The sequence below is a fragment of the Mastigoproctus giganteus genome, chromosome 4, assembly GCF_048544385.1.
Source record: "Mastigoproctus giganteus isolate SK-2022 chromosome 4, ASM4854438v1, whole genome shotgun sequence".
NCBI lineage: Eukaryota > Metazoa > Arthropoda > Arachnida > Uropygi > Thelyphonidae > Mastigoproctus > Mastigoproctus giganteus.
This window is the reverse complement of record NC_143578.1, coordinates 243,645,821-243,672,616: the sequence shown is the minus strand read 5'-3', so window position 1 is coordinate 243,672,616 and position 26,796 is coordinate 243,645,821. Positions and strand designations below refer to the sequence as shown.

General features: G+C 37.4%; 1 protein-coding gene across 1 annotated transcript in view; it reads right to left on the bottom strand.

The window, feature by feature from the left end:
* Positions 1–6,898: 6,898 nt before the first annotated feature.
* The window catches only part of LOC150087580 (ubiquitin-conjugating enzyme E2 W), a 120,451-nt gene continuing 100,553 nt past the window's right edge, over positions 6,899–26,796 (bottom strand). Inside the window, exon 6 of the mRNA XM_090372145.1 lies at positions 6,899–7,153. Within this exon, the coding sequence (XP_090228271.1) occupies positions 7,140–7,153 (14 nt within the window). The 3' untranslated portion in view covers positions 6,899–7,139. The remainder of the gene's footprint in view (positions 7,154–26,796) is intronic.

Here is a 26,796-nt window from a genome sequence, read left to right as displayed (position 1 = left end):
CCTAATTCATTTCACAAATATACGTGGTCTCAATTCTAATCTCAACGATGTCCATTTCCACTTGCAGTCTGCCAAACCTCATGTACTTTTTCTGACAGAATCTCAGTTATCGGTTGATTCAACTACTGTTCATCTCAGATGCCCAAATTATTCACTGTATGATTCCTTTCGCCTCAAAGGTGGTACTTGTGCATATGTCCGTTCTGATATTCCCTGTCAGAGACTTGGCAATTTGGAACCTCCTCTCTTTGATCTTCTCTGGCTTAAAATCTCTCTACCTCATTGTGTCAAATTCATCTGTTGTCTCTACCGTTCTCCCAACTCGACTAATCACTTGGAGCTCTTTGACTTCCTCTCGTTGAAACTTGACTTTCTCCAGTCCAACTCTCCTAACAGTGAGGTAATTTTCCTTGGTGATTTTAATGTTCACAACCCCAGCTGGTTTTCGTTTTCTAGTCACGCCGACCCAGCAGGTCGAGATGCTGAGGCTTTTGCAATTACTAATGACCTAGCACAGATTGTTCATTTACCTACAAGAATACCGGACAATCCTAATCATACAGCCAATACGCTTGATCTTTTTCTCACCAACAACCCTTCTAAGTACACGGTCGAAGTGAGAGGTCCTTTAGGCACTTCAGATCACAACTTGGTGATTGTCTCTTCTCCAATGGAACCTTTTTCTCATGGCTATTCCCAACCTCGTGTTGTTTGGCATTACAAGAATGCAAAATGGGATGACCTGAGAGACTTCTTTTCCTTGGTCGGTTTACTGTTTCAAAAGTTCTGATGTCAGCGTTTGCTCAGATCGTGTCAGTGAAATTATTCTTGCAGGAATGGAATCCTTTATCCCACACTCCACTTTAAAATCTCGTCCTTTATCTAAACCTTGGTTTTCCAATAAATGTGCTAAGGCTGTCCAAGAGAAGAATGTTGCATATCGTAATTGGCTTGTTTCTAATTCTTCAGTTTCATTTTCTGCCTACACCAAAGCTCGAAACAATTGTAAAGCAGTTATTAATCAGTCCAAACTAGAGTTTGAACAGGCTAAGTGTAGAAAACTTGCTTCTTGCCCTAATGGTAGCCGAGCATTCTGGTCTCTTGGCAAAGCTATTGGCCGCAACTTTTGCCCATCTCTGCTCCCACCTCTGTCCAAACCAGATGGTTCTGTTGTCACTTCAGCCAAGGATAAAGCTGACCTGCTAGCATCCCATTTTTCTTCCAGCTCATGTATTAATGATCTTGGTAAAACACCTCCCACCATTCCCAACACACTCCATTCAATGCCTCCTGTGGTCTTCCGTCAAAAGGATATCAGAAGGATTTTGATGAATCTCGATGCCAAGAAAGCTCCAGGTCCTGATGGTATTTCTCCACTTGTTCTCAAAACCTGTGCTCCTGAACTTACTCCTATTCTTTGCCGCCTTTTTTCACTTTCTTATTCTAAAGGTGTTTTTCCTTCTGCCTGGAAATTTGCTCATATCCAGCCAGTTCCTAAAAAGGGTGACAAATCCCTCCCATCCAATTATCGTCCCATTGCAATTACTTCTACTCTTTCTAAAGTAATGGAGAAATCAATTAACCGCCAACTCTTAAACTACCTAGAAACCTTCCGTCTGATCAACGATCGCCAGTATGGATTCCGTCAGTGTCGATCCACTGGTGATATTCTGGCTTACGTTACCCATTTATGGACTAATTCAATGGAAAGGTTCGGTGAAACACAAGTAGTTGCTCTTGACATCTCAAAGGCTTTTGATCGTGTTTGGCATAAAGGTCTTCTAAACAAGCTTCCATCTTATGGTTTTCCAACTGTTTTTAGTTATTGGTTATCCAGTTTTCTCTCTGATCGCTCACTGAGGGTGATGGTTGATGGCTCTCTGTCTTCTAACTTCTCCACTAATGCCGGTGTCCCCCAAGGTTCAGTTCTTTCCCCCACTCTTTTCCTCTTGTATATCAATGACCTTCTTCCATTGACTAGAAATCCTATCCATAGTTTTGCCGATGATAGCACATTGCATTCAACTTTCCATTTTGAGAAACCCTGTCCTGCTCAATCAGCTTCAACTACTCGAAAATCTGCTACCAATTCCTTAAATGCCGATCTTCAGGTAATTCTCCAGTGGGGCAAAGACAACTTAGTTGATTTCAACCCTTCTAAAACTCAGTCTTGTCTTATATCTCGCAAAAAGGATTCTTCTGCTCCTATGCTTATCTTTAGTGACACTCCAATTTCTAGGCAAAAGGATATATCTCTTTTGGGGATTACCCTGACTTCTAATCTCTCTTAGCACAAGCACATTACAAATATTGCTTCCTCTGCATCTAAAAAACTTGGTTTTCTCTTTCGCTCTCGGCGTTACTTTTCTTCCAAACAGCTGCTCACTCTGTATAAATCGCAAATCCGCCCTGCCATGGAATATTGTTCCCACATCTGGGGTCGTGCCCCCAAAACTTCTCTCAGGCTTCTTGATTCCATTCAGAAGAGGGCAGTTAGGTTAATTAATGATTCGTCTCTAACAGAGTCTCTCCACTCGCTGTCTCATAGACGCACTGTTTCTGCTGCATGCCTCTTCTACAGATACTTCCATGGGCACTGTTCTTCTGAATTAACTTCTATAATTCCCGCTCTCTCTTTCAAAACAGTCCGAACACGTGCCGCCACCAGCCAACATCCATTTACTGTCCAACTTCAAACCCACAGAACCAACTTTTCATCTTCCTCATTTATTCATTCAACTGCTGTTTTCTGGAACAACCTTCCTTCATACGTATTTCCTGAAAATTACAATCTACAGAAGTTCAAGTCCAATGTCAACAAATATCTTCTTTCGTCTTCTCAACCTCCAACCCAAGCACGGTACTAAGTACTATAGGTTCTAATACCTCTCGTGTTTTGGTTTCTCATAAAAAAAAAAAAAAAAATAAGGCAATGGTCAGGCCACACCTTGAGTACTGTATACAGGTCTGGAGGCCTCATTTCAAGAAGGATGTAGAGCTGCTGGAATAAGTACAGAGAATGGCAACAAGATTAGCGAATGGAACAAAGGGTTGCTCTTATGAAGAAAGGCTTAAGTTTTGCAAATTAGTGTCTGGAGACTAGGCACCAGCGAGGTGATCTGATAGAGGTGTATAAAGCCTTGAATGGTTTGAGCATGCTCAATGCTGATGGGATACTGCCTCTTGCTCAGAATAATCAGATTAATGAGAGGGCATAAATTCAAATTGAGGAAAGACAGATGTAGGATAGATGTGTGGGAATTTGCCTTTAGCCAGTGGGTAGTTGGTTGGTGGAACAGACTTCCATCCCTTGTTGTGGAAGTGGATAGCCTAAATAAATTTAAGGCTGAGCTGGACAGGTATTTCGAACGAACGGAGGGGTGAAATGGGAGTGGCTTTTTTTTTTTTTTGGCTGATGCTGCATAAGCTTGCTTTGTTGCATCATATGCTTCTACAAATGCTAATATATGTAAAAAATAAATTATGCAACATTTCTTCGCCAGCTATTCCCTTGGGAGCACCTTGGTAGCCTTCCTGTCAAGGTAACTGTGGTTTAGTTCAATATTGAGGTATTTAGCATTTATTGCTAAAACTTTCATGTCAAAAGTCTGCAGTTAATTCCACACCTTGGTGGCCACAAGCCTGACCACTGTTTTTAAAATAAAACAGCAATGGGGCTTGTGTGTTCAGACACAAGATTTTATCACTTAGAAAGACTGTGATGGAATGTTTTGTTGCAGTTAAAACCAGAAATTTTTCTCCCCCTGATCACAGACAGTGTGATCTTTGTTCATGGATAAACCATATATTGTTGCATTTTCAAAATTCATCTATTCTTCCTCCTCTTCACTTTCTGAACAATACCTATGTGCAATTTCCCAACCAGGTTATGAAATGAATGATTAAGAAATCAGTGTTTCCACACTTAAGAGTGGATGAAATTCTGAATTTGGGTTTGAAATCATTTTCTATATTTTAGATAATACCCGAGTTTATATAATAAAAGTTCAGACATCTGGGGTTTAGTTTAATCAGTTCGGAAAAGAAGAATCACTGATTACTATCCTATCTGTCTTCTCCTCAGTATTGAAGGTATTAGAAAGAATTCTGCTAAATCCTTTGTCTGCCAGATTTTTGGAAATAAGTTGAACATGGTACATTACGATTTGGAAAAGTAGTCAACAATTACTTGCCTGGGTCTCCAATCGCACTACCATAGTATTTTCTTTAATACAGTGTTGGCCTTTGATGCCATTCATATTAATTCCTCATTTCATGTTCTCCAACAGCATGTCAATTTTTCCAGACTTTTTGGTTGGCTGAACACTTACTATCGGAACACTTCTTGGATTTTTGACATTATCCAGATGAAGCTCTGTATCTGATTTTGACAGGTATTCCTAGGGAAATATTCCATCAGCTTTAGTTCCTTTTTTGAGAATGAATTTAAATGTGCTATCCTATGCAGATACGTTTCTGTCATTGCATCCTAGATGATACCTCAAAAAAATCACTGCAAATGCTATTTATCTGTCATGATATCTTAGCAGCAATCTGAAGAGTATGAGATTCATCGCCAATATTTCTTTGTTTTCCCTTTTCTGTTTATCATATACACATTTCAGTTTACACCTTGGCTTTACTCAGATGATTCTGGTGGTCCCAACCTCTCTGTTATTGTTATTTGGTTTTTTTTTAGGAGCATTAGCAACTAAGGCCATATTGCTCTGTAAATATGCGGTGGTCATTCCTGACCTTTCCGCATCCTCCGTATTTGGTGGTCACGGGCTCGAACCCCGGTCTAATCAAGAAGCGTGTGCTATGCACTGCTGCTTCTGCCCACCCGGCTACGGAGGTGCCTCCAACCTCTCTGTAGCTGGTAAAATTTGTATTTTAATTTTAGTCACAACGGGCAGTATTATTATTATTATTTTTTTTCCCTTCCATATTATTAATTAATTCAATTCAGTTTCTGCTTATTGGGATTCCCATAGCTTTTGGCATGTAGTTCTCCAGTGAATTTTATGCTATTTCACACTACTTTTTGCTAAGCTAGTCTCTTTGGTAGCTTTATAGTTTATCATTTGCTTATAATTCATTCTTGGCATTTGCCTATTCTTTTAGTTTCCTACATTTAACTGATTTCAGGGTCATCACACCCACCCCCTGTCCTCTTTATGTATCTTTACAGTTTTTATTTCTTTGGTACTCTATTTTTTTAAAATATATATTCCAATGAAATTAGTGTCTGCAGCTTAGCATGTGTCATTTCATTATAGTTTCCGCATTTTATCACTCAGCCCTATTCTTTCATAACGATATATATATATAATTCCACACATAACTAGCACTTTCTAATTTGTTCTAATCAAGGATAAGTAGAAAATTCTGAACTAAACTACCATCCCATTATTTTCAGACATTATAAAAATTTTAAAATAAATAAAAAATAAAATTGTAGTGCAGTTTTGGTATAGTATAATGCATGCATGCATTCTACTATACTAAAACTAAACGTGGAAAAATGCTGTGGTTATTATAAGGACACCTAGTTTATCAAGGATAGTTCTAAAATTTCTTAAATATGTCCTGGTGGCACATTGATTACAGATTCACATTAACTTTTGAAAGGACACAATGTGTGTATATTTGAAAATGCTTGGGCAAATGTATACTGTGATTTACTGCAACAAGGCAAATGGAAAATTTTATAGATTCATATAATACACTTCTGAAATATTCCAGAAAGCACCAAAATATAAAATAAGACAATGATTTATAACAATATACAAGCTTTATTAAGAACTGTTTTTTTTCCCTTAAACATTTTCAACAATGATATACATACCCAAAATAAGAAATAAACATATCAGAAGTATGTAAAAGCAACTAGGACTTCTTTCCTTTGTTTCTTTTTAAGTAAATTTTATGACAGCCAACTGGAACTTTTTAACATTACAAATATATACAACAGCCCAGGACTGTAATTTTAAATTTTACAACCTAAAATTAGAGGTTGTTTTGAAAACAAGTCGCTATTAATTAGTCGAGTTTTTATATATATTTTTTTAACACTAATGAATTCAATCTAAAACTTAAGAGTCTGTAAATATTCTGTGTGTGTGTGTGTGTGTGTGGGTGGTGAAAGTTACTTGCATACATAACAATCACAGTATCCTTCAGCAATATGTGGACAAGGAGTTTGGGATTACACCGATTCAGTAAGCCAGTCTAATGAGTAAAGTGAAAATTTTAATAAAAGTTCTGGCTGGATTATGAGCTCTATTTATTACAATTATAATTAAAAATTAAATACCCCACCAATATGTAAACATTTTACATTTAAGGCTTAAAATTAGCAGTGTACTTAGCTATCACACTGCACGAAGAAAACACTTCAGTTGCATCTATTTACAGTGATTTAACTGGTTAGAATGAGGCAACTTCTAGGCATAGAATTTACAATTATTTGCTCTCACGTCCTTATTCTCTCTCTCATTGTCAATGTGTACATTTGTGTAAAAGCATACATATGTGACATATATATGTATATCTTTATATGTGTGTGTGTGTGTGTGTGTATATATATATACACACACATATATACATACATACACATGTATAAAGAACTGTTACAGATAAATATAAAGAAATCTGTTGTACAGTGACAAATCAGATGTACACAATAGTGTCTATACAAAGGGTAGCATTTAACTTTACATTCCAAGATCTGAAAATAAAAAAATTTTCAGACTTTGCTCATTTCAAGAAATGACTCTTGTCTTGGAAAGGGAATGTAAAGCTTGGTAATTTACAGTTTCAAAAAAACCAGTGAGATCATTAAAAAAAAAAAAAAAAAAAAAAAAAAACACTCAAGGAAAATTCATGTTCCAAACAACCACCTGTAGAAAGTGCACTGCTAATTCCTATGAGGTAATCCTATTTTCCAGCATATGAAGTGCAAAAAGCATTAAACAAAACCTCATGCACTCCACAGAATCACCACACTATAAATCTTCAATCACAACTAAAGTGTCTTGGAATTTTACTTCATTTTCTCCATTATTCACCATGGCATCTGATAATACGGGTCTTGGAAGTTGCTTGGAGTTCAAATGGGGACTAGAACCACAGTGTTGTCAGACTGTGTCATCTGAAAATGACAAGATAACATATTACTTTAACTGTAGTGCATAAAACAGACTTCTTGACCACACAAGCTTAGAATAGTTTTAAGGTGCAGATAATTACAGTAAAAGCCCAGCTATCTGGCATCCACTTATTCGGAAAGCTCCTGCAGCCACACATTTTAAAAATCACATATTAAGATAAGGGAGACAGTTACACCACCACCTATCTCCCCAGTGGCAAAGGAACTGAATTAAACAGTTAAACATTATAAAAATGCATTAAATAAAAACAAAAATGTTTAATAAAGTAACAAATTAAATTAAAAAATTTAAGTTGCTACTTATATACCTAACAACTTATACGAAAAAATTAACTAAAAAACTTTTTCATCCAGTTGTTACCATTAAAGTACTGATTACTGAGCAAGTGCATTTATACTGTCATATCTGTAAGCCATCCACCTATTATAGTATCCCAAATATATGCATAATACATTCAAAAATTAGGATGCAAGATGATGCATCAGGTATTTGAAAGTTGGTGAAAAATGTGAAAATCAAAATGTATATTGAAGTTATTTTATCTAGTTAAAAAAAAAAAAAAAAAAAAAAAAAACCTTGTTTATACTCTGGCACAACCACCAGGTCAGTAAATTATCAATACAAACGTTAGTGATATTTAGCAGCCACAGGCTTGAACTCCGGTCCACTCAGCTACAGAAAAGGTAAAGTTTTTTGAAGATTATGCTTATTGAATTTTAAGTCTTTAGTTTGAGAGAAGAGTCCAGAGAAGCCAGTGCTTTGTTTAAATTGCTTTGCAGATTACAGTGAAATACAAAGTGGAAGTTGAGTACAAGGTACATTCAGAAAGTTCCCAGAATTTGCCATTTACTGAGTGAAGCTTACTAACCTAATAACCTTCAAAGTAAGTTGCTTCTGCGGGCGCGCACACACACACACACACACACACTTACTCCACTGATCGTCCCAGGCGCCTCCATAGCCAGGTGGGCAGGAGCAGCAGTGCATAGCACACACTTCTTGATTAGACCGGGATTCAAGCCCATGACCACCAAATACGGAGGATGCGGAAAGGTCAGGGAATGACCACCGCATATCCCCGGAGCAATATGGCCTTAGTTGCTAATGCTCCTAAAAAAAACCAAACAAACAAACCCAAGCTTTGAAACAGTCTTTAAAATTGTGGTTTTTTTTTTTTTTTTTGGCTCATGTGGGGTCACTTCAGCATTTTCTTTGATGTTATCCACTGTAGCAAAATAACCCCCGAAGCTCCATTTTCAGTTTAGGGATCAGCAGAAGTTCCCTAAACTGAAAATGGGAACTGCCTTCACCATGTGACTTGGTGCATTGTCATGACCAATGCACACACTTTGCACACATGACACACAGGAGGGATTATATGTTAAAAGCCTTCTGCATTAACTCAAGGCTTGAAGGACTCTGCAAGGCTTTAGGGAGGAAATTTCCATCAGCATGGCCCACACTTGTAGGTAGTTGTTTTTTTGGTTTTTAGGAGCATTAGCAACTAAGGCCATATTGCTCTGGAATATGCGGTGGTCATTTCCTGACCTTTCCACATCCTCCGTATTTGGTGGTGATGGGCTCGAACCCCGGTCTAATCAAGAAGCGTGTGGTACGCACTGCTGCTCCTTCCCATCTGGCTACGGAGGCGCCACTTGTAGGTAGAAGGAATTTGTTTTGTAGAGACGGGATACACTTAAAGGTGGTGCAAAGGTTTTTGCCAGTATTATTGAGGATACCTTAAAGGTTCAGGAAAACTGCTAGTTGGGGGGGGGGGCGGATGTAGGTAATACTGACATGCGTCTATCTGATAATATTGGTCAAAGTAACTCTTGCACATACCTCAAGAGTTGTTATCTGTTACCCCGACTGGACATATTATCTAGATGTTCTGGGGGCAGAAATGTTTCAAGTGAGTGGGTAGCTAATGGCAGGGAAGGAGCCTAAAAAACTTCAAAGGTTGTGTTAGTGTTGTTAAATCTACAAGAACAGTAAGTCTTAATTGTTTATATAGTAATGTTAGAAGTGTCGTCAATAAAATGAGCAAATTCAAACTGCTGGTTAAAACAAGTAACATGGTCATAATAGGGCTTACGGAGACGTGGTGCCACCCAGAAATTGGGGATGATGAGTTTCAGTATGGCTTGTATAATGTATTTAGGGAGGATAGGGTAGATAGAAGGGGTGGTGGGGTAATGCTACGATAGCTTTGCCAGATTCACACGTTTCACATGCTAGTATAGAATCTGCATGATGTGAGACAGTTGGAAACAAAGGTATAATGCGAGTAGGAGTAATCTACAGACCAGGTGATTGTGAAGATTATGACGAAAGCCTCTACATGCAAATGGAATGGGCAAGTAAGTGTCAATGTCTTATTGTGGGTGATTTCAATTTGCCTCTAATTGATTGGAGTAAATGGAAAGGAAACTCGACAAGAGGAACAAAATTTTTAAAATCAACTAGATGACTGTTATTTGTATCTACATGTCAGGGAAAGTACTAGAGAAAGGAATATCTTAAACATCATCATCACCCATGAATCAGATGACATAACAAGGCTGATAGTAGAGGAACCAGTAGCAGGAAGTGATCACTGAGTTCTACGGTGGATGATGAAAAGAGAGGCAGCAGTAGTAAAAGGCAAAGGAATGGGATATAATTTCAGAAAAGGAAATTACGATGCCTTAGGGTGCTATATGGCCTCTATTAACTGGGTAGATATCGCACAGAGAATGAATACAATTCAACTGTGGTGTGCTTTTAAATCATTAATCACAGATGCCTTGAATGCATATTTACCATTAAAAAAAAAAAAAAAAAAAAAAAAAAAAAAAAAAAAAATACTCCACGAGGAGGGTTCCAAGTTGGATGAATAGTGAAGTTGCCACATTACTTGAGCAGAAAAAGGTGGCATGGAAAGGTTACAGAGCAATAAAAAGTACTGAAGCCTATAACAGCTACAAGATGATCTGTAATAGAGCCACAGAAAAGGATCGACAGGCAAAGGCAGTTTATGAGAATTTAATTGGAAACAGAGCAAAGAAGGGGGATAAGGAATTCTTTTCATATATAAATGCCAAGAAGAGCATGACAAACTAGATCGGACCTTTACGTAAGGGAAAGGGGATAGATCAAGGGTGGAATTCAGGATCATTTAGATAGAATCTGGTTCGCTATTTTGAAAGGGTCACTCACGAGCTGGATTTAGGGAATAATTCTGACATTGTTTATTTAGATTTCAGCAAAGCTTTTGACTCAGTCCCACATGAGCGGTTGCTTTATAAGCTGGAACAGGTTGGAATCTCTGGGAAAATCCTTAGATGGATAGAAGGATGGCTTCAGGGCAGGAGGCAGAGGGTTGTGATAAATGGCTATTCCCCAAGGATCAGTATTAGGACCACTGTTGTTTTTAATTTTCATAAACAACATCGATGAAGGGATAGAGGGCGTGATGTCTAAATTTGCAAATGATGTTAAAATTGGTACAGTAGTTAATGATCACTGTCAAGCCGAGCTTCTTCAGAGAGACCTAGATAGATTTCAGGAATGGTCAGAAAATTGGCAGCTATGCTTTAATCCAACAAAGTGTAAGGAATTACACCTGGGAAACAGTAATCCGAAAATAACTTATTCACTTGGTGGAGTTCAACTAAACCCAGTACTGGAGGAAAGGGACTTGGGTGTTATGATACGGTCGGACATGAAATTCTCTGAGCATTGTAAACAGGTTGCAAGGAAGGCCCATGGTGTCCTATCGATGATCTATCGAACTTTTGCAAGTAGAGAGATAGGGACGTGATAATTCCATTATATAAGGCTTTTGTTAGACCACACTTGGAATACTGTGTTCAAGTATGGAGACTGCACCTAAAGAAAGACATCGAGCTTCTTGAAAGGGTGCAGAGATGGGTAACTCGTCTGGTGAGATCGGCAAAAGGGTGTCCTTATGAAGAAAGACTTGGAATATGCAGGTTGCAGAGTTTGGAAACTAGACACCTTAGAGGAGATTTGATTGAGGTGTTTAAGGCTCTGAGAGGCATCAGTAAAATGAATGAGGATGAAATTTTCAAGATTATAAATAATGTTAGAACTAGGGGACATAAATTCAAGTTACGGGGGAAATGTTTAGATTGGACTGCAGGAAGTTTTATTTTAGCCAGCCAGTTATAAATTACTGGAATAAGTTGCCTACATGGGTGGTAGAGGCTCACAGTTTGGGGAAATTGAAAGGTCATCTGATAATACCTTCGGGTGAGAGAAGCGCATAAGATGATAGGTTTAATTTTCTTTTCTTTTATTAATTATTATTATTTATTTTTTTTATCATTGTTTTATTCATTTTTTTTTGGCTGGTGCAGCATAAGCCATAGGCTTTCTTGCACCATGCGGCCATTACTAATACTAATACATCCCTAAATCTTGCAGCAGGATTGTGTGTACTGTCGAACCTTATAGACAGTCCAACTTCATCAGCAGTCTCAATAACAACCATTCACTTATCATTTCGCACGAATTCCTTCACTTTCGTGACATTTCCGTTGTTTCGCAATGTCAAAGGATATCCAACTGCAGGGTTTATCTTCCAGTATTTCCTGTCCTTTTTAAAAAAAATTAAACCATTCGTCAACTGCTGTTTTGTTCAAAGCATCATCTCCATAAACTTTCTCTAATACTTGCAGCATCCTTAGCACTTTTCCTAAATTTAAAGAAACTGAGTTAGTGAACTGTTCAAACTGCAACTTTCCGCAATCAATGAGCTGCAATACACAAGTGAAGTGGTTGAGCCAGTCCCCACTTGGAATGCATGCATACCAAGGTCAGTGTTGACGAGCCACGAAACTTTCTAGCCATAGCCGCAAACCATTTAAATACTGGCATGCAATTCTGGGAACTTTTTGAATATACTGCGTAATATAATTGATATAAAGTAGAAATCTTTTCTTGCAAAAACTTGTGATTTTCAAAATGTTTTGTGTGGTTGTTTTTTTTTTTCTAAATCAACTAATGCATCCATGTATTGCACCTGTAAATTTGTATATATTCTATGATCTCTTTGCCTATTTTGCCAAATGAAAAATCTGAGTTTCCGTAGGATAAAAACCATGCATATACATGCTGATGGCCAAGGGTTGCATGGTTTTTGCCCTGCATAATTCAGCCATGGTGTAAAAAAAAAAAAAAAAAATCCACAAAACAAACCATCCTGTTGGGATTTGAGTCCAGGCCTTTATCAAATGGAGTGGAAAACCAAAACTATAACTAATTGTTGACATTGCTGAATGCATGTTACTGAACATGCATTCAGAAAAGTTCATTCTCTGTGCTAGTGATGCAAATATGCAACACTTTTGTTTGGAAAAAGACACATGATTCCTAAAAATACTTACTGAAGAATGATATCAGATCAAAATATAAGTTATACTAAAGGTATATAGAAAGGACCCTTGAAAATATATGTAGCAGCAAACATGATAAAGTAAAGATCATTACATAGGCACAAGTTTCAAATGCAAAAGCCTCTAAAAAAAAGTTCGCAGGATAAGTTCACTAACTGGTGAATAGCAAAGTATCCATATGAAGAGATTACAAAGATGTCAGAACTTGGAAACAAGAAAACTGAATAACACTGGAATTTTCACACTGAGATAGGACACAAAAACCAGGTTACATAAATATAAACTATTTAAACTACTGAGAAAAACTAACATCAGGAAGTTGTTTTTCAGTGTACTGTTGATCTATGAAATAAATATCAAGGATGGTTAAGGTTGACAGTCTGGTAAAGTTTAAGGGTCAACTGGATAAGTACCTACCTTCTGAGAGTGGGAAGAGTATGATAAAAACAAAAAAAAGATATGGTTGTATAGAAGGTGGAGTTGGGTTTCCGGTCCAAGATTTTAAAAACAGCATTTTGGAATTCAAAAGTACATCACCAAGGGTGTCAAGACTAATATTCAAGATTTCTAAGAGGTACAAGCTAAAGATTATAATGATTTATGCACCAACATCGAGCCATGATGATGAAGAGGTTGAAGAAATGTACATTGAAATTGAGAGTCTTCTAGATGAGCAGAAAACCCACTACACTATTATTATGGGGGACTTCAATGCTAAGGTTGGAAACAGGCAAAACAGCGCAGAAAGAGGAATTATAGGAAATTTTGGAATTGGTGAAAGAAATAAAAGAGGTGAAAGACTTGTGGAATTTGCAGAATCTCAAGGACTATCAGTAATGAACAGTTTTTTTCAAGAAAAGGGTGAACAGAAAGTGTACATAGAAGAGTCCAAATGGATTAACAACTAATGAAATCGACTTCATCCTCACTAACAGAAGATATATTGTGAATGATGTTACCGTCCTGAATAAGGTAAATGTTGGAAGTGATCACAGAATGGTAAGATGTACACTTGATATAGATGTAGGAAAGGAAAGGAAAAAAACTGACTCGAGTAAATAATACAAAGGTCTTTGAGATAACAGAGGAGGAGAAAAAGCAGTAGGTACTGGAACTTAAGAACAAGTTTGAGCTTTCCAAAGCTCAAAATACAAAAATCCAAAGAAGAAAAAAATAATCAAGAAACACTTGTCATGATGAACCGAAGACGACAAATGAAGAGCAAGAAAAACACTGACAGGGAGAAAATTGAGTATACTGAGTTATGCAAAGCCATTAGAAAGAGACTCGGAGAGGACATAAGAAAATTTAACACAAGAAAAGTGGAACAAGCATTAAGGGAAAACAAAGGATTTAAATCAGCAGCCATGAGCAGTAATATAGAAAGACAAATGATACTGAAACTGAAGAATAGCGATGGTGTACTTATAAACAGCAGAGAAGGCATAATTCAAATAGCAGAAGACTACTATAGAGATTTATACAAGGAGCGAGGGAATGATACCAGCAGTGGGGAAGATGGATTGCAAAGTAGCAACACATACAACATACCCAATATTCTTCCTGATGAGGTAGAACATGCATTGAAGAAAATGAAGAATCGGAAAGCCCCGGGGAAGATGAAGTTACTGTAGAGTTGTTAAAATTGGGAGGACGAGATATAACACAAAAACTGGCAAGGCTCTTCACAAAGTGGATTAGAAAAGGTGTGACGCCTAAGCAGTGGAATAATGCAATCATAGTTTTGCTGCATAAGAAAGGAGATAAATCAGAAATTGGAAATTATAGACCAATTAGCTTGTTATCCCACATCTACAAGTTGTTCACAAGGGTCATTACTAACAGATTAGAAAGAATACTTGATGAGAATCAACCGAAAGAGCAAGCTGGCTTTAGGACAGGATTCTCAACTATGGATCACCTTCACGTAATATCACAGCTAATGGAGAAAGCAAATGAATATAAAACATCATTATGCCTGGCATTTGTGGATTATGAAAAGGCATTTGACTCCATACAGCATAAGGCAATGTTTCGGGCACAGGAAAGACAAGGCATAGATACCCCATATATTATGATTTTGAAGAAAATATATGAGAGTGCTACCTCCTTTATTAGACTAGACAAAAACAGTAGGAAATTTAAAATCGAGAAAGGAGTTCGACAAGGAGACACAATATCTCTGAAGCTGTTTACTGCTGCCCTTGAGGAAACTTTCAGAAGATTAGACTGGTCACAGAAAGGAGTCAATGTGAACGGAGAGTACCTAAACCATTTACGATTTGCAGATGACATTGTGGTTATAAGCCACGATCCCAAAGAATTAGAGGAAAATCTTAATCAGTTATGCACAGTTAATAAGGATTTTGGACTAAAGATGAATATGGCTAAAACAAAAGTAATGATGAACAAGTATGCCACAGAAAGGGAAATAATGATTGAAGGAGCAGTAATTGAAAAGGTGGAGTCATATACTTATCTGGGACAAGTTATTAGCTGTAATAATGATAAATGGCTAGAAGTCAAGAGAAGAATAAATTTTGGATGGATAGCATTCAGGAAATATAGTCACATACTGAAGAGCAATATCCCAGTTTGTCTGAAACGTAAAATAATGAATTAATGTATACTCCCCACCATGACTTATGGAAGTGAAACTTGGGCATTCACCAAAAGAATGGAAGAGAAGCTGAGAACCACACAGCAAAGAATGGAACGAATTATATTGGGAATCAGACTGTTAGATAAGAAGAGAGGCGCCTCCGTAGCCAGGTGGGAAGGAGCAGCAGTGCGTAGCACACGCTTCTTGATTAGACCGGGGTTCGAGCCCGTCACCACCAAATACGGAGGATGCGGAAAGGTCAAGGAATGACCACCGCATATCCCGGAGCAATATGGCCTTAGTTGCTAATGCTCCTAAAAACTAAATAAATAGCTGTTAAAAACAAATAACTAACTAACTAATAAGAAGAGAAACACATGGATTAAGCAGCAAACTCAAGTAAAGGACATTCTTATCAAAACTAAACAACTAAAATGATCTTGGGCAGGACACATAGCTCGAAGACATGATGACAGATGGACTACGAAAATAACGGAATGGTACCCAAGAGGAGCTAGAAGAAAACCTGGAAGACAAAGGCGGAGATGGATAGATGAAATTCATGAGTTTTTGGGTAGTAAATGGATGGCCAGTGGATTGAAAATGGCTGATAATGATGATGATCCTAATTTGCATCCTACAGTGTATACTAATATAGTAACTTCCTATTATAGCACTTTTGAAGAGACTTGCCCCAAAGAATACTATAAGCAGGATCCCCTTCCCCCTCCCTTTTTCATATTTATCAATAATGATCTTTTAACCATTTTTTTTTGTAGTGTTTATGAAGCAATGGTTTATGTGCAAGATGAAAACCTGTGCTTCCTGTTTTTTTTTTTTCTGGCACTTTCAATCAACCTTTCTTTGTAGGCTGTTAAAAACATTTTATTAAATTAGAATAAATATATCTTGAATTAAATTAAACATACAAGGACCAGTATGAAAGCAATGCCTCCTAATTATTTTTCTTTCAAATGTTGTTGTTATTTGGTTTTTAGAGCATTAGCAACTAAGGCCATATTGCTCCGAGGATATGCGGTGGTCATTCCCTGACCTTTCTGCATCCACCGTATTTGGTGGTCCTGGGCTTCGAACCCCGGTTTAATCAAGAAGAAGCATGTGCTACGGACTGCCGCTCCTGCCCACGGAGGCACCTCTTTCAAATGTAGTGCCATAGATCATTTTGCATGTCATTGAGTGGTCACTAGAGGTCTCTAGTTTCACCATACTGAGTGACACTGTGGTCGGTCTCGTGAGTGCATGTTACAGATATATATATATCAAGCAAAGATTAGTGAGTGAATTTGTTACCAAGGAAGTGATGGCTATCAAAATCCATATGCATCTCAAAAATATTTATGGTGTAGATGTGTAGTACAGTTAGATGTTGGGTAAGACACTTTAAGAGTGGGGATGGCGAGATTGTTGACAAGCCCCGAAGTGGCTGTCCAGTAATGTCAGTGATAACAGAGAAGAACCGGATCGAAGCACTGATCAGAGGACCACCACATTACAACACGTGAACTGTGAGATGCAGTAGTTATAGGGAAACCTGTGATAACCATCATAAAGGAACTAGCTACAACAAGGTTTGCACCTGGTGGGCTCTGAAAATGCTGACACAGGAGAACAAAGAAGCCCGGAAAGTCATCTGTATGGAACTTCTCCAGTGCTATGAGAGTGAAGGAGGGGTTTTTCTCTCATGCATAGTCACAGTTGGACAGACAACTTGACAGGTGACGAAACCTGGATCCACCATTATGACCCTGAAACGAAGAGACAGTCAATGGAGTAGCACTATCAAAATTCACCACGCAAGAAGAAGTTCAAAAGTCAGCCTTCTGTCGGTAAAGCCATGGCGACAGTGTTTTGGAACAAAGATGGGGTCTTGCTTGTGGACTTCTTGGAGCATGGCATCACAATCAACTCAGATCGATATGTGGAAATGTTGAAAAAGTTGAAAGTCTGCATCTATAGAGTTCGACTGGACAAAAAACCTTAATGTTCTTCTGCATGACAACACATGACCCCACACCAGTCTGTGCACAATGGGGTGCACTGTTCTTCCTCACCCTTCTCATAGCCCAGATCTTACATCTTCCGACTGTCACCTCTTTGGTCCACTGAAGGATGCACTCCACGGAACCCATTTTGCAGACGATGACTAGCTCAAGCATAATGTTTGCAAAGCCCTCCGGAGCAAGAGTAAGGACTTTTACATTACTGGAATACAGCATCTGACTGAGAGATGGTGGAAAAATAACAGTGTGCTTATTAACGATTGAGGATTAACTGATGTAAAAGGCATAGTTGTAGGAATTAAATTTTCTGAGAAAAAAAATAGTAGGCATTACTGTTGTGCTGCTCCTTGTATCTTTACCGTATAAATGTATATACATAAGTGGGAGTGTTATAACAAGAATTTACCATACAGTTTATGGTTGGTTGATTTGGGATTTATCTGGCACATCAACATCTATGGCCATAGTACACCATACAGTTTATACATATCTTTCCTATAATCCCTTTTAAATCTGTAGTTTCTTTCAAATAATGGATGGCCACTACTGCCTCTCTGTAAATTTTAAACAAAATATCCTTATTTAAGAGTTTACTGCTTCTCTAATTTTTTTTAGAAATTCAACTGTGAAGAGAAAAAAGCATTAATTCCCATGTTAAGTGGGCTGCAATTCTTTTCATTTGTCAATTTAGAATTGAATACACCTTCAGGTATTTGAAAGACTGCAATAATTCTGCAATTATTTTTTCAGTCCAAGCAGTGCTTATTTAAGAAATATCAAGTTTACCATTTCCTTGTCCTTTTGATAATTCTCATGTATCAATTTAAATAGCTCTTTGCAGGCTAAACTTAAAATTTTACAGTTTACCCACTTATCCCCATTATACTATGTTCCTTTCATAACTCTTTTTTTTCCCATCTTCTCCATTATTATTTTCGTGCATTTTCAATTCTTGTTAACTGAAACAGGATAACTAAAATTTCACCGTCAACTAAGTAGGATTGTGCTGTTAGCTTATTTTAGTTAATGGCAAGTATGCTGAAACCAAGTACCACAGAAACAGAAAAATTATATGGGATATAACAAATCTTAAGAACATTCGTCAACAATGATATACACAAAAATAAGTAGGTCAAGTATGTACACAACAAAATCACAACAGAGTTCTCTGATCATTTGCTTTCTGTGTTTAACAAATTTTGTTAGACACAGAAAAAGTTTATGTGTTCAGTGAGAATACTGATACAACAGTAAAGAAGGCTATTACAATCAAGACAAAACATAAAAATATCGGAGTTTTTACAATTACAAGGTTGGTAACAATCTGTTACCAATTTTTCTAGTATGATATACACAGAAAATCTTCCACAAGTGCTGAGAATACACAATACAAAATGGCATTACTGAAAATCTGTCTCTCAATCTCTCATCTAGGTCTTGGTTCCATCAGCAAGGAAGAGGATGAGCTAAGATATAGAGGAGATGAAAAGAAAAGGTGGAATGTAGACAGTGGCAGGATGATTCCAGTCTTTGAAATCAGATATATAGTATATCTAGTTTTACTAGACACATTTTAGCATTAGCAAAGGCACATGATGCAAGAAAGCAAGCTTATATAGCATCAGCCAAAAAAAAAAAAAAAAAAAACCCCTTCCCATTTCAACCAATCATTCACTCTAGAAGTGTCTAGTTCAGCCTTCAATTTATTTAAGCTGTCAACTTCCACGACAGACTGATGTTTGTTCCAGCAATCAACCACCCGCTGGCTAAAGGCAAATTTCCGCACATTTATTCTATAACTGCCTTTCTAAATTTGAATTTATGCCCCCTCAAGTGCAGAATCTGAGCAAGAGGAAAAATCCCATCACATTGAGCTTGCTCAAACAATTCAAGGCCTTATACACCTCAATCAGATCACCTCGCAGGTGCCTAGTCTTCAAACGCTGCAAATGCAGAACTTATGCCTATCTTGATAGCAGCAACCCTTTGTTCCACTCCCTAATCTCTTTGCCCTTCTCTGTACTCATTCTAGTAGCAACATCTTTCCTAAAATGAGCCTCCAGACCTGTATGCAGTACTCAAGGTGTGGCCCGACCATTGCCTTATACAGTAAACCCTCGCTATTCGCGGGGGTTACATTCCTGAGAAATGTCGCGAATACCGAAAACGCGAATACTGAGTTATGGCTCCCACAGTAATAAAGGGGTTCCGTTCCAAAGTATGAAATATATAAGAAAAACTAGTCTAAAATTTTGTCTATGTATATATTATATGTACCTTCATAATATGACTGTACATGACAGTACATAGTGAAATGCAAGCATATGGCATCGAAATGAAAATAAGAAACAATTTAATATTAAATGTAATATTTATTAGAAATTTCAAACAAATCTTTCAAATCAGCGCCTTTGCTAGCAAAAAAAAGAAACATCCCGCCAGTGCTATCACCAGTTTCGCTAAAGTGTTGATAAAGAAGTTTTGCCTTTTCACGAATGATGAGTGAACTTAACGGAATTTTATTTTGAATTCGGTCTTTTATCAACAGATTTAAAGCTTTTCCATTTTTTTAATTTAACATCACGAGTTACAGAGCAAATTTTTGAAGCAATTAGCGCGGTTTCACGGACACTACGGCAGATTTTTTCTTCCAATTTCTTGATTGATCGTACTGTTGACTCATTGATTTTATAATGTTTTGCCACTGAGGAGACACTTTCACCATTAGAAATTTCGTCTAATAACTCAATTTTATTCGCTAGTGTCATCACCTTCTTTGATATTTTCACATTTCTCTTTTTATTCGTAGCCATATTTTTGTAGGGGTTAGAAAGAACTTGACCACAATAAAGTCACTTTCTTCCGTTAACGCACTCGAAAAAGTCTGTTTTACACTGCAAAACGGTAGAGTTATCATTTTTGTAAGCATATCAATTTATAAATTGATAAATTTATTCAATTTATAAACATATAAATTAAAATCAAACGACGAAACCTTCCATGACTAACACATACTGAACAAGGATTAGCGAGAAACATCCACGCTCCAGATTTTTTCACCCTTCTCACCCACCCACTGAGCGCCGTTTTGACCGGGAAAGATAATTTTAGCCACGCCCATGTTTTTTATGGCGGAAAATATTCACGGCATTTTAAAATTCACATTTTTTTAGGTTTCATTTTATATTAAATCGGCGATCGCGAATACGCGAAACCGTGAATACAGATACCGCGAATAGCGGGGGTTTACTGTACAAGGGGATAATCACCTCCTTATCCCTGCTAGAAAAATTCCTGTATATCATTGCAAGACACCATGAGCTACTCTTGCAGACCGTCTGCGCTGTTCAGAAAACTTCATATCTGCCTGCACAATTACCCCAGATCCTTTGCATTTCTAGATCCTGTTGCAGTTGCATATTGTCCTTAACCCTACCAACCTTTGTATCTGGTGCAAACTTGACCATTAAGGATGATATACCTTCATCAATATCATTGATAAATACAGAAAACAACAATGGGCCAAACATGGACCCCTGGAGAACATGAAGAGCAGTGTCCATTGAATACCACTCTCTGTCTTCTCCCATTCAACCATCCTTTTATCCATTGTAGCAACTTGCCCTTAACACCATACTGCTCTAACTTGTATAGTAGTCTTCCATGTGCAACAGTATCAAAAGCTTTCCTGAAATCCAAGTATATGATATCAAAATTATTTTTTGCATCCAGTTCCTTTGTGACCACATCATAGTATCCAATCAAATTGGTTAGACAAGACTTTCCCTTAACAAACCCATGCTGTGTCTGAACTATAACTGCAGTCCTGTCTAGATGATCCTGCAGTGGTTCTTTAACCAGTGTCTCCATTATTTTCCCCAGAATAGAAGTTAAACTAACAGGTCTGTAATTACTCATGTCACTTTTTGATCACCCTTTGTGAACTGGGGATACATTTTCACATCTCCAGTCTGTGGGGACCTCCCCCGAGTCCATGGATGCCCTCATAATATTGGCTAAGGGCCTGCTTATATCCTTTGCTGCCTCCTGTAATATAACTGGATAGATCCCTTCCTTATGTTTAACTTCAGCAATTTCTTTTCCACCCTGCTCTCAGTTATTACAAAATCATTTAACTGCCTGTGAGAGTTTGACAAGCTTCTGGCCTCCACTTCCCTACAGAATTCTTCATGTGTGAATGTAGCTGCAAAATACTCATTCAGTTTGTCAGCTACCTGAGCAGAATCATCCGATATGTTTTCGGAGACTGGAAATCAAAGACAAATCTAGCATAACACATAAAAGAAACTACAAAACAAGCCCAAAAGACCCAAAAATTAATAAGCAGCAATGTTGGCTTTTAGTATTAGTTAGTTAGGTATTGGCACAGGATTACCCCAACCTATTTTATCTCTTCCCTTTTGCCAATGAAGGTGATACTGCATAACAATACAAAACATGGCTATTATTTCCTGCACTAACAATCCCCCCCCCCCGCCCCAGAACAAAAAAAAACTAAGATTCTGACATGTAGATGATATTCTAGTAGGCTAGCATTAACCAAGGAAAACTTAAATGCCTTCCACAATCATTTATATATGTAACAGAATGTATCAAATACACCTCTAAGAAAGGTGAATAACATATTATCATTAGCAAAAAGGCCTTGTGTGTCAGGAATAGGCATACTGAAACAAATCTTGTCACTACCAATCAGGGCCAGATTTTAACGTTTGTAGGCCCTAGGCACTTTTCATTCTGAAAAGTGGGAAAAAAGGAATAAAATATTTCTTATAGTAAATTATACTGTACTGACACACTGACTGTTAATTACATCTTTTGATGTAATGCAAGTATGGGCAGTCGATCAGCGCAGCAGCATATGCACATATGAATGTGTATAAACGTGTATGACTGTTGTCTTATGCTTATCTTGTTAAACTGACATGTTTCGTAGAGAGTTAAAAGTGCATTCTCCTGTTAAAAACAGTTGTATCCCCCCAAATATGTACGTGAGTTATATGTAAAGAGAGTGGTAGTTTTTTTTTTTTTTTTGATTTGGTAGTTGTTGGCGCATCGGCTTCTGTGGCCATATTGCACCTCCCAAGGTTTTTGCAGTACTTTGATCCAAGCCCGAGGCGGGAATCAAACCCGCGACCTTTGGGTTGCCGGGCAGGTACTTTACCCACTCGGCTAGCCCGGTCGGCCAGAGAGTGGTAGTAAATAGTGGAATAAGTTTGTGGTGTGACATTTTAAGAAAATAGTGGGAATTTTAAAAGAAGACTGGTGAGCTGTATTTTAAATTTTTCAGCTTCTAATCCCAGGATAATTTATTGTGTTAACTGTGTTTGACGTGATTTAAAATGTCTGATGGATATATGCGAAACAGGAATCTGGAAAAACGAAAGAAAAAGCTTTGGGTAAAAAAAATGAAAAATTCAATGCAGAAATATATAAATGTTCCAAACCACTCCTGCAATAAGCTTACTCTTTCTCAATCTGAAGATTTCAATGATGGCATTCATAGGCCTACCTCTAGACCTACCGATGAAGGAACAAATAATGGTCAAGTTAATATAGAATTAGAATCAGACCAGGTAGATTCTGTAGACAAGTGATGTAATTGCAAATAAGGATGAATCAGAGCCTGTGACTGACAAGTACTCAAAAAACATCTGTTACTGTTTCACTATCAGATTTCAGTACTGATCCAGCTAAATGGAAAATAAACGCTGACCTCATTAATCATGTTTTCCAAAATGTGCCGTCTCAGAATTTAAAGTGCAAATTGAAATCAAAGTCTAAAAATTTTGGCGAAAAAGATATGCAAGAAAAGAATTCTCAGAATCTACTGGAAAAGTGTATTGTTATCTGTGTATGTTATTTAAAGACTGACTTAGATGCGTAATCAATTTCAAACTGGATTCAACGACTGGAAAAATGAACATGCAAGAATCACAACACATGAAAAATCAAAAGAGCATTTCACTTCTATATCTAATATGTTGCAGTTCCAAAAGTTTGCCTGGATTGACACAAAATTGCAAATCGAGAAGGAATAAGCAATCAAATACTGGACTGAAGTTTTAAGAAGAGTAGGTGCAGTGGTAAAATTTTTGGCAGAAGGAGGTATAGCTTTTCATGGTGATAATGAGCAACATAATAATACTAACAATGGCAACTTCCTCAGCTGTATTAATCTTCTATCTGAGTTTGAACCTTTTATAAAAGAGCATATGGAAATCCAGGAAGTGGAAATGTTTTGTACCTGTCTTTGACTACATATGAAGAATTTGTCAATTTATTAGGGTCAAAAGTGTTGGCACGCATCACATCTGAAATTAAAGAAGCCAAATATTACGGCATCAGCATAGATTCAACGCCTAATACAAGTCACACAGATCAATTGTCGGTCATTATTCGTTATGTATCAAAAGATGGCGAAGTATATGAGCATTTCTTGACGTTTGTTTCCATTGAAAAGCATGATGCAAAATATCTTTCTGACACAGTAGTATCTGTTCTTGATAAACATGGAATAGATGTAGCAAATTACAGATCTCAGTCATATGACAACGCTGCTAATATGAGTGAGATGTATTCTGGAGTCCAAGCCAGATTCAAGGAAGTCAACAACTAGCAGTATAGGTTCCATGTACTTCACACAGTCTTAATTTGGTAGGACCACATCCACAGAAAGCTGTTTGGCTGCCTTTAATTTTTTTCAGCATTATACAGTCGTTCTACACACTTTTTGCAGCCTCACCACAAAGATGGTCTAAATTGAGTACGATGGAGAATACAATCTCAGTCAAAAATCTATTAGACACAAGATGGTCATTACGTTATGATGCTGCGAGATCATTGAAAAAAAAATTATGGTAAAATTCGTGCAGAACTCGTTAATATCTCAGAATGTGAAGAGCAAAAACTGGTGGTGGTTCATGAAGCAAAAGCTTTGATAAATAAACTGAACAGGTTAGAAATAGCATTAATGACTATCATTTGGGAAGCTCTTCTAAAAAACATAGTGCATAAAGCAATTGAAGAACCTGGAATTGAGTTATGTGTAATTGTGGAATTATACGATACTCTTCTGGATTATTTGATTGATCCAGAAAAGCATCATAATTTCATTATTCGAGACAAAGACAAATTTGATGATTTTGAAAAAAATGGCAAAAGAATTTGTTCCAAATTCTGATTACAGACAATATGAAGACCAAAAGGGGAAAAGGAAGGAACCGTTTGGTGAAACACCAGAGGAATTGGTACCAACAAAACTAAATGCAAAAGATACATTTCGAATTTTTAACGTACTGCAGATGTACTAGTCAGACAAATGATAAAATGACGTGCTGCATACAGTACACTAAATGCTACCTTCAGTTTTCAAATAAATAGATAAATCTATGTCAAAAGAAGAAATTCAATCCAAAGCCACAGCATTAGTCAACACCCTACTAGTCCGACTTAGAAATAGACTTCATTGATAAATTCCTATTGTTTTCGGCACTATACAAGGACAAAACATGTGTGTCCCAGTTTCATTCCCTGTAATCACGCGATCGAAGTTAAAAACTTTCACTACAATGGTGGAATGCGTAGGAGCATTGTCATGATGCAAAATCCACAATGAAGCAATTTCAATGTGGCAGAATTAATAAAGACACAAATAAATGATAAACTGATTACTAGTTTTCCAAACATACACATATAAGGTGTGACAATAAAGTTTCGAGAATAATTCATTTGAAAATTTTATTTTGAAAATTATACAGATGTGAGGCCATCGCCTTCAAAGTAGTCCTCTTCAGACTGCACACACGCATTCCAGTGTAAGATCCATTGGTAACATTTCTAGTACTCACTTTATGGTATCTGTTTTAATAACCATGTTACATTACTCTGAATTTCAGAAACTGACTGAAAATGCACTTCTTTGAAGACTCCTTTTAAATCGAGGAAATAAAAAGAAGTCACAAGGAGACAAATCAGGCAATATGGAGGGTGCTGCAACGTTACGATCGAAGTTAAAAACTTTCACTACAATGGTGGAATGCGTAGGAGCATTGTCATGATGCAAAATCCATAATGAAGCAATTTCAGGCCGAACCCGGTTGACTCGCTTGCAAAGCCTTTCCAAAACTTGAAGGTAAAATTGTCGATTGACAGTTTCGTTAGGTGGAACAAACTCTTTGTGGATGATTCCTTTTCGATCAAAAAAGCAAATTAACATGGTTTTCACTTTTGACTTTGACATTCACGCCTTTTTGGGTTTGGCGAGGAAGCTCCCTTCCATTGTTGACTTTGCCTTTTTGTTTCGGAGTCGTAAGCAAATTCCCAGTTTCATTCCCTGTAATCACGCGATCGAAGTTAAAAATTTTCACTACAATGGTGGAATGCGTAGGAGCATTGTCATGATGCAAAATCCACAATGAAGCAATTTCAGGTCGAACCCGGTTGACTCGCTTGCAAAGCCTTTCCAAAACTTGAAGGTAAAATTGTCGATTGACAGTTTCGTTAGGTGGAACAAACTCTTTGTGGATGATTCCTTTTTGATCAAAAAAGCAAATTAACATGGTTTTCACTTTTGACGTTGACACATTCACGCCTTTTTGGGTTTGGCGAGGAAGCTCCCTTCCATTGTTGACTTTGCCTTTTTGTTTCGGAGTCGTAAGCAAATTCCCAATTTCATTCCCTGTAATCACACGAGAAAGCAAATCTGGAACATCTGCAATGCTTTCCAACATCTCGTGAGAATGTCGCAACCAAATTTCTTTCTGCTCATGAGAGAGGTTTTTCAGTACCAGCTTTGCACACACTTTCCTCATCAACAAATTTTCGGTTAAACAAATTAATCTAACACTTTCCCAATTAATGTTTAGTTTTTCAGCAATCATTCTTGTGGTTAACCGCCTATCACTTCGAACAAGATCACACACACACACAATGTTTTCGTCATGTTGAGTCGTGGAAGGACGCCCCGAATGTTCAGTATCTTCAACGGATTCACGTCCTTCTCAAAACTGTTTTGCCCAATTGAAAAAGCGTGGTTTCGACATGGTATCATTTCCATAAACTCTGTTCAACTTTTCATTAATATCCGTTGACAATTCGCCACTTTTCACCAAAAATTTTATCACAACCCTTTGCTCTAAAAATTGCGTTGCATTTTTCACATAACACAAAACTGAAACAAGTCTTTACATGAACCAACTTGTACAATGACTGACGACGTTTACACTTTGCATGCAGGTGGGGGGTTCAGGCTACACAGCGGGAGGACATAACGGTTTACAGTGTGGCCAGTTTGACAGAAACAAAATTATTCTCGAAACTTTGTCACACCTCGTAGGTTCAAGAATTTATCCATCCATAATTGGATCAAATGCTGAAGGAGAGCGCTCATTTTCAAAACTTAAGCAGATCAAGAACTGTGTACGCTCATGAGACAAGATCGCTTATCGTCATTGGCACTTCTATGTAGTGAGAACGATATTACTTGTTATATGTACTTCGAGGACTTTAATAAAGATTTTGCTACAATGAGAAGCCGAAGAAAGAAAAACTTTTGTAATCTTAAGAAATGTTACAAGTAA